We start from the raw sequence: 16,042 nt of genomic DNA, 5'->3' as shown, positions 1-16,042 counted from the left end.
ACATGCCAGAGTGACCAACTGAACTAGCTCTGGTTGGTTCTGTATGAATAACTTGAATGAGTTTAATTTAAACAATAATACTACTACTATATTAAAGCAGCATCATCGATTTTTAGGAGTTTTTAACGAGATACCTAATTTAGAAAGGATTGACCATGTTATGTTAATGCATAAAATTTGATGACACAGAAAATACTATTCTACTGTCTCAAACATTTTCGGTCGGCAAATTGAAGACTAAAAAAATAATGTATTTCTTTTAAAAAGAATTTAAACTTTTTCATAAATTAAAAGATTCCATCAATATCTAATAAGTTGTTGAAAAAATTTAATTTAATTTATTCGCGAAAATTATAGTATTATTTTTACGCAGGCAAACATTATTGGACCGAGGGGTACCAAAAAAAATGTAGTAATAAAACGAGACTCCAGCGCGCCTGTTTTTGGAACCCCCGATGTTGTTTTGGCGCGAAGTCCCCATCTCCTTCTCAGCTCCCAGAGTACTGCGCCCTCTACAGGCTCTACTCTCGGTAGACGCTTGCGGCTGATGCCTTGGAAGTCGGAAGAACCGCCTGTTCGACGATGACGAGCTTATTAGGGTTTCGCCGTCCTCAATTCTCAGAGGTAAGCAAGCATTATTCTCGTCTATTGCGTAAATATCGACAAGGTTTCTGGCAAACGAATTCGGGCGATTTAATCCAGTTCATATATGGTCGCAGGAGGTAGCGTGGCTTCCTGCTTGGCTTCAGCAACACGACGATGGTGAACCAACGGATTATGAGCAGCACATCATTGGACTCGGAGGAGGAGGAGAAACTACTCTCGAGCTCGAGAGGGGGTTTACGGTTCGTATCTTTCCGAATTTTCGGCCTTGTTATTGTGTTCGGTACGGCTAGGGTTCGACTGTAACAAATGCATTTTTATGTTTTAAAACTTCATTCTCTGTGTTGTATACGTATACGTTGCGGTATTTCTGAGATGTGACAAAGGTCGTAGAGAAAGATTTTGGCATGTGTTTGGTGTGCCCGGTACATATTTAGACGTAGCCAGTACAGTCCTGTTACCCATAGGTACAAGTACGTTGCAGTTACCCATGCTTCTTAGTTTGGCGTAAAGGCTAGCAGCACAAGTTTCTGTGCAATGATTTAGAGTTCCTTGGTTAAGCCTTAATGTCTCATTGGATTACAAGTTCTCTTCTGTAATCCATGTGTTGTCTAGAATGCTACTGTGGCTTGTCACGATAGTGTCTTTTATTCTCAAGAGTGGGCAATTATTGCAGAGGTTTTTGGTAATTGCTTGCTTGTGATGTCTTTTGGACTGTTGTATATTGAATATAACTTACAACATGATGCATTTGGGATCGAGATTGTTACGTGGAGTTCTATCAGGATTCTTGCCGATGTAGCAATGTTGCATGGCATGTGAGGCTTTTGTTATGGACACTGCAGATTTCTGGGAGATTTCTTTTCTTTTTCTTCTTCTTCTGTTGTTGAATCTTTCTTCCAAGTAAGATATATAATAATGGACTTTCTACACTACCATTTACGGGCTTTCTCATTGTTCAACAGACTGGAAATACCGCGGATCTGTCTTCAAGAGATGAAGGTAGATATAAGAGTTGCCACTTGTTCTTATCAGGGGAAGACAATTCACCTGCTAGTTTTGCTCCATCTTCTGGAAATGTAAGTTTTTTGGCAGACTAGATCTCTCTCTCTCTCTGGCTTTACATGCATGCCCATAAACCAATACACGTACACATATAGGGATGTGTATAGAATTAGGTTTCGTTCTTGAACTTTATATTACAGGTTTACATCTACCACAAAATTTTAATAACAACTTCAAGCTTTATGATAGAACCTGATTGCTGAGCCAATTATGTTACAGTGGTATACCAGGTATAGTAAATATTCTGTGATGTTTGTAAGGTTTTGTTCCCAGCCAATGTAAAATTCACAGGAAACGGTACATTGGATACAGGACATGCTTTTTACATGCTAGTTGTGGATAAATGTCTGTGCCGGACCTGCTGGTTGTCCATGCATGCACATTGTCTTACTTTCTAAGAAGGGTTATTTAGTTTACTTCAAAAAAGTTTCAAGAAAGGGTTGTTCTATGAGTCTTACAACGGGTTTAGTGATGCACTGTGTTTAATGTGGCCTACAACATTCTTAGTAATCGACCACTCAAAGTTAACAAATATTTAAGAGTGTGATGGTTGGAGGTGGCTTGTTACTTCTATTGGTCATCAAAGATGATTGTGAATACTGTACCTCTACACAATGCTTTGGAAGCAATTGTGCCATGTATTGGATAACACTCAGTTGCTTTCACCTGTCAAGGGTTTCTTGGTTCAAACAAAGATTAAGAAGGTTCACCTGGCGTGCTGCCATTAGAAAAGGAAGGAAATATATATAATTAAAAACTGCTATTGAGAAATTCTCTCTATCTCTCCCCTCTCTCTGTTGTTCATTGATTTTTGTTCTTTTCTAGCTTAGGGATTATTGATTTCCTCCTTAACTTGATATTATTTTGACAACATAAATTGGAATCTAGCGTGATTTTCATCACATGATTCACGACTCGGGTTGTTAGTTTGGGAGTTAACTTTTGTAAGGGCTGAGTGCATTAACAGGGAATCACCCTTAAATTTTGGTGGATTCTTACATTGTGTGATGTAGCTTTCCACATTGACAGGCCAGAATTTTAAATTTCTTTCAAGTCTTTATGTGCTCTCAACTTAGATGATTGTGATAAAATATGGATTCAAGTTCAATAAACAGTGACTGGTGGTTGGGGTGAGGGATTTAACCCACAGCCGTGCAGGTCCAATTTCCCGAGGCTTTCACGAAGACAAACTTTTTTCAGCCCAGATCATTTCAGTTTACCCAGCTTCCCAATACAACTTTTTCCCATACCATATATGATGAGATATTTTCCTTTCTTTTTGTGTTGAGGTGATAATATAATATCCATGTTTCCCTTGGAGAAAAGTTTTGTTTCCATTTTAGAATCATAATCTGTTCTCCATCCATTTTAATTCTCTTTCTTGTCTCAGCAGGTGGTGAACTTTCATCTTCATTTATCTGCGGATGGTACCTCACAAAATACACCAAGTTCACCTTTGGACACATCTCAGGCAGGTAGGATAGCCTCACATAATTATTTAACTGTGCAGCAAACTGATGTGTCAGCTTGTCAAGAAGTTATGGACTATCAATTCACAATGGGTTATAATGTTGGTGGGAAACATTTTCCACCTTTCACGTCCCAGCAGGAAACACTTGACCATATTTGTCCTCAATCTGTCTCAAAGGACAAAGATGCCAAGACGAATTGTGAAGAAGATGATGGATATCACATGGTTTGTGACATCAATAATGCTGTTGAACTCTCAATTGCAGCATCTGAAGCTCTTGTCATAAATGACATGCTAAAGAGTCCATCATCTACAGAATCTTTGGCAGCTGCAGCTGTACTTGAAGTTGCTCTTCGGGTGAAGCAAGCACGCTTGCAGTGTTTGAAAGACTGCTTCCACTTCTCCACAGAGGATATGGATGAAACAGATTTGCTATCTGGTGATGATTTGCATATGGCTGATGCATATGGAGATGCGGGCTTGACTATTAGTAATGTTGATGATCGGCATGCTTGTGCCTCTGTCACATCTCAAGTAAAAGATACACCTAGTTCACAAAATCATAATGGAGGTGATGACAAGTACAAACATGAATGCCATGGGCCTCCAAATGTTGTTTGTGATGATATTCCAGGAAAACAACAGTCAACATATTTCTTGGACATGGAAAAAGGAGAGCAAGACTTGCCAGTAGAAGATACTGATTTTGGCAGGCAAAGGAAATGGGTAGATGATCTAACTTCTGATTCAGACGCCTCCGTTGTGGCATCTCACTGTGACTCCTTACTGCATGATCCATTTCTGGCAAATTCTTATGTTCCAGCAACAACAGAGGTAAACGAAATGTTGTAGTTCATTTTTTTTCTTGATGTTTGGCATATTCTTCGTATAACAGCTGAGCTAAATACAAATTAAACCGTGAGCTCTTTTTTCCCCTCTAAAAAAACACAGTTTTCTCCACATTCTCTTCCCTCTGTGGATATTCTAGGATAAGAGTTCAAGAGTTTGTTTGCAAACCAGTCAATAGAAATGCATGAACCCCTTGTTCGTGAATGTATGTTCTTATTAGTGGAAGATATTATTGGGTTAGTTTGTGGAGAAAATTTGAAACACCAATGATGCTAGCTTGGATTGCAGGGAGTGGACTTTGCCATCGAGAACATGACTTCATTTCCGTCTCAAGCAAAATCCAATAGTTCTCAGCAGGCGTGGAATTATGTGAATAATGGTGATATGTTGCTATTTGTTTTCCTTACTCCCTATTCAGATCAAGAGGATGCATTCTTATCTTACCTTGTCATTTTCATTTCTTCTTTCAGAGACAGATGATAAACTAACACCTGTAGGCCCCGACAGGTTTCAGAGCCGTTGGTTAGGTGGTTGGGTGTGGAAGGTGAATATTTCATTATAGTGTATCATATCTCCAAAGTACAAGATATCTATTTCTTTCACAAAATTGTGGCAGAAAATGGAAACACAGTTTGTTGAAATATGATAGCTGTCCCAGTTCTATTCCAGATCACAATCCTCCTTGTTTAAGTCAGATTTCATACTTTCTTTGATTGCTTTCTTAAGTTTGTTAATTATCTTTTGTTGCTCAGAAGGAAATAAATGCTTCTGTGCATGTGGAACATGAAAATGCTAAGACGGTTTCTAGATTTTTGGTTGGTGAGACAAGCTATCTCTCGGAATCCGCTGATATTGCTCCAGATGAAAACTCATTCATGCAGAAACAGGATAAAGGGTTTCGCGTGGATTCACAAGCAAGCATACCTTTCGCAGGTTTACATTGCAGACCTGATGAGAGTACATTGTTTTCTCTGGATGTCGTGAGGTCCCCTAGTTTATCTGCTGTGGATCCTCTTTGTTCTGTTGTTCCATGCAGTATTTCTTCAGAAAATGCATGTTCTACTCTTGCTGATAAACCAAATCATGACCTAGATGCTGAAGACTGCTACAGGCCTGAGTCAGAATATTGCATTGTTAATTTTCAGAGAACCTCAGGTCTGAACCCAGAATGTGTAGGTGAGGAACGGGAAATTGTCTCAGTAGTTAATGGTGAAGATTCTCAGCCCACTATTCGCAGGCAGTTGAACTCACTTAGAAGTTATAGCATGCTATTGCCTCACTGTGGTGCCTTTGTCGAGAATGATAATACTTATCGTAATCGCTCATTCCCGTCAGAATGCATTTCGGGGTTTCTTTCTGCTGAGCACAATATGGGCTGCAAGAGGGATTCAACAGGACTACCATCTTTGAAATCCATGCAAAAATGTAGTACTGCTAGACAGATTGAGGAAAATCCTGAACCTTTGGTTGTACAGAATTTAGTCACAGATTCTATGAATCAGGACAGAAACTGTCATGAAACTGCAAATAATGGGACTGGGTTGCAGGTTCACATGGAGAAATTTAGATGCTCACCTCTTATTTTGAACCGAGGTAGGCGTAGCCGTTTTCAGGCTTCTAAGAAATTTGCATGTGATATCAGTGGGGCAGAAAATCAAAAGTCAGTGGAACGGAAGGGTGATGTTGGGCAACATGGGAAGAACCTTCAAGAAGTGGAGTTTAAGTGCAAAGTTGCTTGTGATACTGAGGTTCCACCAGGAAAACGAGTTCGTTTCTCATCTACTGAAATTCAACTTCTGCCGAAGAACAATCTCCAAACGCTGAAACTGTCAAACAGAGGTTAAGAATTAAATTCCGAAGCTGCATTTGGCCACTAAATTTGAGAAACATTTCTGAAAGTTATACGTATGTGTCATGTTTAAATATGTAGGTTCAGTTACAAGAGCTGGTAAAAGGTTGAGATATTCCAAGCCAAAGTGTGTGTCTATAGCTCCAGAACTCAAAAGGCATCAAACAAATTGTCTTGCCAAGCTTGCTAAGGGACTGATATTCAGAGATATTGAATTCTTGCTTACAGGTTTTTCTATTCAGAAGGAAAAAGAATTGGAGGGAATAATTAGAAAATATGGTGGTATAGTTCTCCGTGACATTCCATCTCCTCCAAATTCAAGGGGCAAGAGAATCTCAAGATTTAAATTCCAGCAGCTTCCCATAGTTCTATGTTTCAGAAAGGTTGGTTGCTTAAAACAAAAATTGCTAGTCTTTTCTGTTTATACTGGGCTTCCTTATTTGCACTTCTTAATCTTCTTATGTTGTCCACTGCAGTCATAATCTTTAAGGTAGGATCAGGGGTGGAGCGAGGAAATTTTGTTAGTGGGGTCAACAATTAAATTTGTATGCAATATATTTTTTCTATGTACTTGTCCAAAAAATATAAAGAAATTAAGAGGTTAATTATAAGATAGATATACTCTTATAATCTAATTTTGACTTATACTTGGTCCCAACGACTTATTACATCGGTCAAACAATGCATGATACCCTCATTCATAACACTATCAACTCTCAAAAAGAAGAGAACGCTTGGGATTTCTATGCATTTGAAACAAGTTGGGGCAATGTAGAAATTTTTTTATGGGGTCAAAATAGCAAAATTTAGTTACAAACTATCAAATGGTCAATTTTTTTTTTTGATAAGTAAGCAATTGTATTAGAAAGAAGGCATTAAGGGAATGCCGCCCGTATACAAAGAAGGTGCCACCTACACAAAAAGGCCCTATACACTGCCACCATTCAACAAAAAAGCTCAAACCAATCTAAAAATTGATCAATGGAGGGATTACATTCTCCCTTGTCCCAACTATACAAATTGCTAAGCACAAAACTTTTGATTCTAAATAAAGGCTTTTCAACCCTTTCGAAACATCTCGAATTTCTCTCACGCCATATAGTCCACATCAAACAAAGAGGGATCATGGCCCAAACACGCTTCCTTCTCTTCCCCACTCTAGCCCCGTTCCAAGCAATAAGGAGTTCCATAACATTCCTCGGCATGGCCCATTTTAACCCGAACCAAGAAAACACCACGGACCAAAGCTCCCATGCTACCAGGCAATGGATGAGGAGGTGATCCACCGTCTCCACATCCCTTTTACACATGCAACACCTATTAACAATAATTCTCTGCCTACGGATCAAATTATCAATAGTAAGGATCTTGTCTTGAGCCACGCACCATGCAAAAAAACACACCCTCAATGGCGCCATTGTCTTCCAAATCGCTTGCCAAGGGAAGGAGGCATTCCCATATCCACCTAAAGCTTGATAAAAAGATTTCACTTGAAAACATCTTGATTTAGACAGATTCCAACGCATCTTAACCCCCCCTTCTCCTATTCTTTGCATACCATACACTCTAGCCAAAAGAGCCATCAAGGCCTCTTCCTCCTCATCTTGAACTTGCCTTCTCAAACGGATGTCCTAAACTATGACCCCCTCATGAAGAGAAAGATAATCTGCTACGGTTGCATCTCTATCACATGCTAGAAGATAAATACTAGGAAAAGCAACCCGCAAGCTTATATCCCCACACCACATGTGATTCCAAAATGTCACCCTGCTCCCGTCGCCAACCACCATATGAGTGTAATCTACGAAGGCATCCCACCCGTCCATGATGCCCCTCCAGAGCGCCACTCCATACGGTTGCCTTACATTCCGAGTAGACCACCCTCCCCACCCACATCCATATTTTGCTACAATCGCCTTCCTCCACCATCTCTCTCTCTTTCGCATGCAAATTTCCAAAGCCATTTCCCCAACAAGGTTTGATTGAATAACTTAAGCCTTCTCACTCCCAACCCTCCTTTTCTGATGGGAGTACACATAGTGTCCCAATCAACTAGATGATACTTGAACTGTTCCCCCACACCTCCCCAAAGAAAAATCTCTTTGCAACTTCTCCAATCGCTTAACAACCGAGACCAGAATGACAAATAGTGACATAAAATAAGTAGGCAAGCTAGAAAGCGTATGTTTGATGAGAGTCATTCTACCTCCTTTAGGAATGTATTGACGTTTCCATCCCGCCAGTCTCTTCTGAAATCTTTGCACAAATGGTCACTTGACCCCAATTGTACCCTAGTGCCTTCGCCCATGGGTAGGATGATTGTGTATGTTGCAAAAAACGAAGATCATTGAATAGTTTACCCATGGGTAGGATGATTCTTGGCGGTTGTGAGAATTCAAACTAGTGAAAGTGCTACCACACTGTTCTCATGTGCGACATGCCAAACTGTTTGTTTGGATTGATCTTTTCTTGTTATTTGTATTTTCTGTCAGTTTGATGTTTGCAAATCATGTACTGAGCTCCAAGTTCCAAACCAATAACCTAGCTAAATGTACTTTCTATGCTGGCATGCATTAGCTCATCATAAGAAACAATATACAAAAAAAGTGGTCAAGCAGTCAGGACTATTGAGTACAAACGATGTTGAACTTTCTGCTGAGATTGAACTTTAAAGAGTTGGAGTAATTCTTTTCAGTTCATGAGTGTGTTCTTGTTATTCTGCCTTCTGGTATATCAATGTACTGTTTTACATCTATTATGTCGTGGTTTCCTGCCAAGTCTGTTAGCTTATGTTATTCTTAGTTTTTATTTGGGTTTTTAATGTCTTACTTTAAATATATTTATTTGTCTTTAGCAGCTAGAAACAACCAAGTTCTTGTATGGCTGTGCAGTGAATGCCTACATACTCAACATTAGTTGGCTTACTGATTCCATAGCAGCTGGTTCTGCCTTACCTCCCGATAAGTATGTTCTATACTTCTATATTTGACTGCCACTCATAATCTTTTGGTTCTACTTTTTCTTCTCCTGCATCTCATACCGGTAGTGATGATATCAAGTACAATCTAGTAGGCAAGTACAATCTAGTAGACGTTCAAATATTGACACTTTGCTTGCACTTTTTAGTATTTGAAGTTTCAGAAAGCTTTACAAATTTGAGATGGAGTTAAAATGTCATATGGATAAGGCCAGTAGGCTCAAATTCATAACATAAAGCAGTATTTCTTGAGCAAATGCTGTAACAACCCGCAGGAACTACCCAAGAGGGCCAGCAGCCATGGTGTTTCATTTGGGTTGATTGCTCCTTCCCTTCCTATAGATGTGATATCACCCACCCAAACTTCTAGTGTAGGATGGGCCATTAGAATTACCCTGTTAATTAATCAAAATATAATGATCAGTTTGTGGTATTCTTATTGGTTATTGGTATTTCTCAAAGATGAGGGAGCACAAAAAATGGAGTTTGTAGTTACCCCGTACAGCATGGAATCTTCATAATCGCAAGCCAAATGTAATGATTTTCCACAAACATTGAAGTAACATTATTTCGTATTTGATGTTTGTCAATTTAAATTTTGTGTATCTATGTTACCAGTTTGCTGTTTTAAAGCTACAAATTTCATGAGGTACTAACTGGAGAATTAAGAGCCACATATGAATTTGATAATGGGTCCTCTACGTCATTCTTAGGCATAATTTCACGAATGAATGAGGTTGTAGATGGCAATATATTATAGCTTCCCTGGTCCTAGCAATTATTATTATTTCGAATTATGTAACCATCGTACCAACAAATACTGGCTGTGTTACTTTAAATTGATAGGTTATCTGATCTAAGAGCATTTTTCATGATCCTCAAAAGAATTTTTCATTATGTTTCATTATATCAAACATGAAAATTTGATTTCCATTACAAAACATGTTTTAGGTGCCAAAATGATTATTAGGTATCCTTGGAGACATTTACAATGTGAGAAGTATAGTCAAAACATTCTTACCATTGGGTTTCCCCGCTACAAAGACTGTTACATGGCAATACCTGTTACACAGGCCAAATACTATGTCAAACACAAGGAAGCCAATCTATCTCCACAGATCACACTTTGGCACTCATCTGTTGTGTAAAGGTACTTGAAATCCTAGCTACATCTTCTCATGCTTCTGCAATGATCTATGCAGATATATGGTTATAGCTAATCATTTTGGCGAAAAGTACACGAGACTACGACGGCCAGTGTGCTGCAGTAACCATAATAGTATCTTTGACAGAGTAGGCGTCATGCTTCAGGGTAAGCACAGTTTCTGCACCAGACTAGCAAAAGTTGTCCAGGTAGATGACTTGTTTTCTCTATGTCATCAATCTTCTATCTATTTGTTGGGGGGTTTGACAGTTCTAGTTGGACACATGCTTCATCCTCCTTTACTTTAATGGTTTTATTTCCACCTAGACTGAATTCAAGAAAACCTCTTGTTAATTGAAAGACTTCCAAGTGGGTAAATGGTAATGAGCATGCAATGGGCTTTTCCCCAAGCTCTCACGTTTGTCTCAAATCATAAAAAAAAACTTGGCGCCATTTTTTTCCCGGTTGTTAACTTCAAGGCCCGGGATTAGTCAAGGTGTAAGCTAGTCTGGTCACCCAGTTATCAATACAAATACATCATTAACTTCAATCAACTGATATGGGTATGCTTTTGTTGACTGCTAGTTCTCTTTATTTGCCTATGCATGTTTATGTCACTCTCATGTTCTCCCTGTTATTTTGGAATTCCAGCATGGTGGTGGCCTGGTCTTTAAAACCCTTCAGTGGTTGGTCCAGAATCTTGATGCCAGCAAAATTTCTGTCGGGGCTATCGTCACTGAGGATGAGAACAGGGCTTCGCGTCACCTGAAGTATTGTGCTTCAGAGAGGAAGATACCCATGATGGTTGGTACTCTTACTAAATAGCTTAGCTAACACACTCCGTGTGTTTCGGCTGAACATGTGTGGTGTTTTGTGAGGCAGAAAACAAAAATCAACGGAAATTGTTTCCATGTTCAACAGAAAATGAGTTGTCTTTTTTGGGTGTTCGAAAAAGAAAATGAGTTGCTTTTGATGAAAATCGTTTTCCACAGCACCACTACCACATCAGAGAACTATCGTCACCTCTCAATTATAACCACCATCCCGCCACCCATCACTGCTCGTGCTGGCACCAACTCCCATCACTACCCTAATCACGAGCACCATTGTTTGCAGGGTGCAACCAACCACTAGACACAGTTGTGTTTTGAGAAAATCATTTGCTGAAACTAACAGAGCGTAATAAGCATCACACTCCCCCAAGTGTTCGGTGATGGTCATAAAAGAATGGCCAAACAACCCTTTTTTCCTTCCTTTCATACTTACGTACTCTAACAATCAATTGTTACGTACTCTACATAATCTTTGGTTACGTAATGCAGCCTGCTAGCTGGATTATAAATAGCTTACATGCTGGGAAGCTTCTTCCTTTCTTGGAGAACAAGTATTACTCTCCTCTGCCCACCATCAACATTTTAGATTTTCCATCCTCATCGGCATTGAGTGAAGAAATATGAAATGCCTTCTCGCTGCTGCTGCTGCTGCTGTGGCTTATGGTGCATTCAAAGAACTATTGGCACTTGTACAATGGTATGGTTTTCTTTTTCATTTAGCGAAAAAACCATATAAGGAGACATTTCAAAGGTAATATGCTTTTGTACTGTATTTGAGAGAGTCCGGGGATGTCCCCCAACTGTATGAGTGTGATGTGCGTGTTCGAGAGATTAGTGATTTGTATTTTCTTAATTTTATAAATGAAGAGTGTTTGAAATTGTGTGAAATTTCTCCCTCCCACCTTCATTTGGCATTGGAGCTTGGAATCAGCGATCCGGTGCTAAAATACGATTGAAAACAAGACGCCATAGATGCTGCTAGAAACTGAGGTGGTAAGAACCAGCGATCCGGTGCTAAAATACGATTGAAAACAAGACCCCGTAGATGCTGCTAGAAACTGAGGTGGCCAAAATCATTTTTTGCGACCACAGTTTGACATGGTCTCTTAGGATCAAGGATCTGGAAAGATTTGAGTGCAGAGGACGCCAGAATCAGCTTCAAGTGCTGCCCGAGTGAAGGCTTCGAATAGCAAGATAGGCTAATCACTAGATTGCTCTGGAATAGGTTAATCGCCGAAGACAAGAACGATTGAAATAGTTAGCAAAAAGTTTCAAGAAATTAAAAATATTCCAGACTCACCCCCGACCCCTCCTCTGTCCTTAGTTCTTCGAACGTTACAGATGTGAGATAGCCAAAGTACTTGGAATCCACATTCCTCAAACGTTACAGATGTTAAACCTTTTCGAAAAATTCGATTACTAATGAGTTAATGTACATCAAATACTACTAGTTCTTTTTTTCCTTGTCTTTTTGGATATGATCATTAGAAACTCAAAAGTTAAGACCAAAATGGCATTTAGCCCGGGCGGAATACAACCCGTGTGAAATAATAACTTTCTCTTTAAGACAATTCAATGCAATCCAGTGAGCTACTTTGTTTTTCTCATGACTGCACCAAACAAAAGACCACTGCCGAGACGTCGCCAAGGTCTTTGATATCTTCAATATCGCCATCTATTTCCCACGGAGCTTGCACTTTTGGATCATTGATACATGAAATCAGGTTCTTACAATCTGACTCGAAAATAACCACTGGGAAATTCGCCTCCACTGCCACCGCACAAGCAATAAGCAAAGCCCATGGCTCTATAGCCAACGCTGAGGAACCACACCGCCACAATTGAGCTAGTCCACCACTACCTCTAGCAACTATGCCAAAAGCAGCCAAGTTTCAGTGACAAGGTACAAAAAAAAAATTACCAATATTTGGCACAAGAGTTGAACCCGCATCACACACAAATAGAGAGCATTAAGTATGAGTTGTTGACCTACCTACAAGCCAACAGCGCCCTAGCCCGGGGGGTTGCCCAAGTCCAAGGGGCTTGCTGAACTTACCTCTAGGTCGGCCCTGCAGATAGCAACCCACAACTTTTTGGCAAGCGTGACCCACGATAATTGTGTTCATAATTTAGTAAACTTTAAATAGATACTGCTCATTACCCGTGCCTTATACTAGCAATTACCAAACCAACCGATATGAATCTACAGTAACTGCATTACACTATTATCCACCCTTGGCTACGATCTACCCCAAAAAAAAACCTCTGAAAACAGACAGGTACTTTATTTTCTGTTCTCAATGTCTCTTATCAATTTTTATTTTTATTTAAAATAATACCCATGCTTGCTAGTTGTCTTTGCAAGGAAGAGTGCTTCATGTGCAAAAAGTAAACTGTTGGAAAGCAGAAGCGACACAAATTCATGCACTGTACAACCTATAGTGTGAACAAATGGTGTGAATGGAACCTATAGTGTGAACAAATGGTGTGAATGGAACTTAGCCTTAGCAAACTTCCAAATGGTATCTTCAAGCCAGCATTAATTGTTGAGACAAGTTGTGGCTCATGAAAAACACATGGGCTGCTTCTAGATCAAGTTTATCTTTCAATACAAACGGATGGGCACCCCTTTTGAGATTGCGCATGCCATGCTAGTGGGAATTAGTTAATCCTTGGCCTTAAGTTTTGGTTTTCTTAATGTATTCTCTGCTGTTTGCTTTTGTTGAGATTTTTCCCTCGATCCTCTGGACTAGTTCCTTTTAATAAAGTACTATCCAAAAAAAAAAAAAATTCATCAAAAGTAACTTTTTTTCAAGAATATTCCTTCGATCCTCCAAACCTTGTGATTTGATGAGAGCCATTCATTTTCTCGAATAGTCAAGTTATTTGATATAAAAAGACCGAACTGAAACTTACAAGTTAGCTCAAGTGATTAGGTGTTTGTTGTAGTTTCATATTGGTGTGTAGTGTTCAAACAAACTCCATTCCATTTCCTGTTTAAGACTAGTACTACTATATATCGTCATGACATTCATAACACTAAAAATCAAAAAATAAATTTGATCCAATCGGATCGCTTAAAATATATTTTAAGAAATTGAAGGATGATCTGATTTTCGGAATTAAAATGCGAAATAGTAGTGTGTACTTCCCTAATTTTCCCTTTTCGATCAGCTTAATATTATTCATGAGTTAGTTGATTAAGCCGAAAAATTCTGATTAAATCAATGAGCTAAGACCCCTGCCTAACTTAAATCCCTTTGAATTTCCAATGCTTTTCGACAGGCTGTATTTGGGGCCACTTCCCGTGTATTCTGATTTCCCACAGAGATGCTTTTGTTATTTTATTTCGTTTGATGAGATGCCATTATTCACTCCCTCGCTCCAACGAGAGATGTCAAGCGTAGAGCCCATTGCTTTGTATGCATTTACAAAAGAGTAATGCTCCTTACACCGCATTTTGACCCCATATTTTTTACTTCATAGACACAAGCGTGATATTTCTCCACACGGACCACGCATATGCGTGAATCACTACACTTGTGTCTATAAAATAAAAAAATATGACGTCAAAATGCGGTGTCTTTAGACTTTTCTTTTACAAAAGCTGCTTTAATGCGGTTGTCTCTTTCCTTTAGCTTCTATGCAGACTACTTTATATCACGACTGTCGATAAAAACTGTGTCTCACAACAACATCAAAAAGATTAGATAGAAAAGGCAGATTCCTTTGGAGCTCACAATCAGCCTACCTAGACTTTTGCATTATTGTTTGGAGTTGTGCTAATTGGCTCTTTCCTTTGGCTTTTATGCTTTTCTATAACACAAAACACTGAAAAGATTAGAAAAAAAGAAAAAAAAAAAAAAAAAAGGGGTAAATAATTGTGTAGTGGTTAGTAGGTCACAGCTAAAAAAGAGAGAAATATGTCTATGGTTACATTCAGCCTAAACTTTCCAATAAACAAACTCCATTTTGTGACTTTGAATAGACTTCATTCTACGATCAATCAAGCATAGCATGGCTTGATTCGAGCTATTATTAGGTGCTTCCGGGCACCACCACGGCTCATGCATTTTCCAACACGCATGAAGTCAATACGTACACAGTCTTGACTCTTGGATCTCATAGTAATGTTTGCTAGGAAAGAACCGGGACAGGGGTACTGAATAATTAATTTTTCGCTCAAGACTAAACAGAATTACATCCTTGCAGTAGCCATGTCACCAAAATCTAGCTGGGCTTCTTTGCCCTTACTTTTAGTATTTTGTTTAATATTTGTAACAGTAATTAAAGCGAAAAATTAAGAAGCATCAGATCTTACTCAAACCAAAAGACAAAAATTATGTTGTGCATCTTTTAAAGAGTGATACACTATGAATTTCCTTTTCTTTTTTATTTCCTGGTTCTTCTGGTTCATATGCATATCCAAATAAGAGGATTTGTGATGAAAGTTTAGTGATTGGCCTAAGTTACAGCTAGAATTCAGAAAGCAGAAGAATTTCATTGTTTCATTTGTCATTTTTTTTTGTAAATTATCGGTGTGGTGTTCAAATTCCCTCCCTTTGCCCGTTGAATCGTAGTATGTACGTAGTAAATCAAAACAAAAAAAAAAAAATTTGAACTGATCAGACTACATCAAATATTTTTTGGAAAATTGGACAATCTGATTTAGAGAATAACATGGGAAAAGAAAAATTCCGCCTCAATTATATATTTTTCCTTTCCTCCATGTTAATATTATGCATGAATTGGTTCATTAAAGTGAAAATTCTGATTAAATCAATGAGCTAAGTGTTTGCTCCATAACTGTGATTTTCTTTTTACCCATCGGTTGGACGACACGTGGCAAGAGCAAAATTGGAAAGATGAAGGGTGACTTTGGTTCACCGTAATAAAGTAAGTTTGAGTTGAATAAACTGATTAATGTCAATAAAACTATAGTAAAGTTTTAAGAACTATTTACCCGTCGAGTGGCCAATAAATGATATGATTCCTTTATTAATTGAATATTATATGTATTGTTTCTTGTGTCGATCAAGTGACAGATGTCAAAAGGGAGTATATCCGACTTTCCCATGATCAAAGGAGCAGTTAACCACGATAAAGAGGCAGTTTTTCCGGACGTAGATTTCTCATTGTTTGTGGAGGTTATTTGCCAAAGTCTAAAAGGAAGTTCAACTGCCACCTTGAAGGGAAGATTCAAATTCAAACTTAAGAGGGCCTCTATTTATGATCGAGATTAAGACAGTTT

General features: G+C 38.7%; 1 protein-coding gene and 1 long non-coding RNA gene across 12 annotated transcripts; one reads left to right on the top strand and one right to left on the bottom strand.

Moving 5' to 3' along the window:
- The first annotated feature begins 411 nt into the window (after positions 1 to 411).
- Positions 412 to 11,679, top strand: LOC131334795 (uncharacterized). 11 transcript variants are annotated; one of them, XM_058370046.1, is made up of 13 exons: positions 413 to 624; positions 720 to 845; positions 1,569 to 1,682; positions 3,059 to 3,973; positions 4,277 to 4,367; positions 4,459 to 4,532; positions 4,741 to 4,921; positions 5,081 to 5,827; positions 5,919 to 6,220; positions 8,692 to 8,801; positions 10,017 to 10,167; positions 10,610 to 10,762; positions 11,281 to 11,679. In XM_058370046.1, exons 1-13 carry the CDS (start codon positions 583 to 585, stop codon positions 11,413 to 11,415), a joined length of 3,141 nt encoding a protein of 1,046 aa, XP_058226029.1. In that variant the 5' UTR covers positions 413 to 582; the 3' UTR covers positions 11,416 to 11,679. The 11 variants fall into 11 exon arrangements, 10 of the variants coding, with proteins under 10 accessions (XP_058226027.1, XP_058226029.1, XP_058226034.1 ...); XM_058370042.1 differs by having other exon boundaries at positions 414 to 624; positions 3,062 to 3,973; positions 4,741 to 5,827; XM_058370043.1 differs by having other exon boundaries at positions 414 to 624; positions 4,741 to 5,827; positions 8,695 to 8,801.
- A 503-nt stretch (positions 11,680 to 12,182) lies between these two features.
- LOC131334804 (uncharacterized) lies at positions 12,183 to 14,371 on the bottom strand. The gene is made up of 3 exons (XR_009202284.1): positions 13,290 to 14,371; positions 12,785 to 13,258; positions 12,183 to 12,661 (listed from the first exon to the last, which is right to left on the bottom strand). It is a non-coding gene; the product is annotated as an uncharacterized LOC131334804 (long non-coding RNA).
- Positions 14,372 to 16,042: the final 1,671 nt, after the last annotated feature.

Source organism: Rhododendron vialii, chromosome 7a, assembly GCF_030253575.1.
Source record: "Rhododendron vialii isolate Sample 1 chromosome 7a, ASM3025357v1".
Classification (NCBI taxonomy): domain Eukaryota; kingdom Viridiplantae; phylum Streptophyta; class Magnoliopsida; order Ericales; family Ericaceae; genus Rhododendron; species Rhododendron vialii.
The sequence above is the reverse complement of the archived record's forward strand: the minus strand, read 5'-3'. Positions and strand labels throughout refer to the sequence as shown.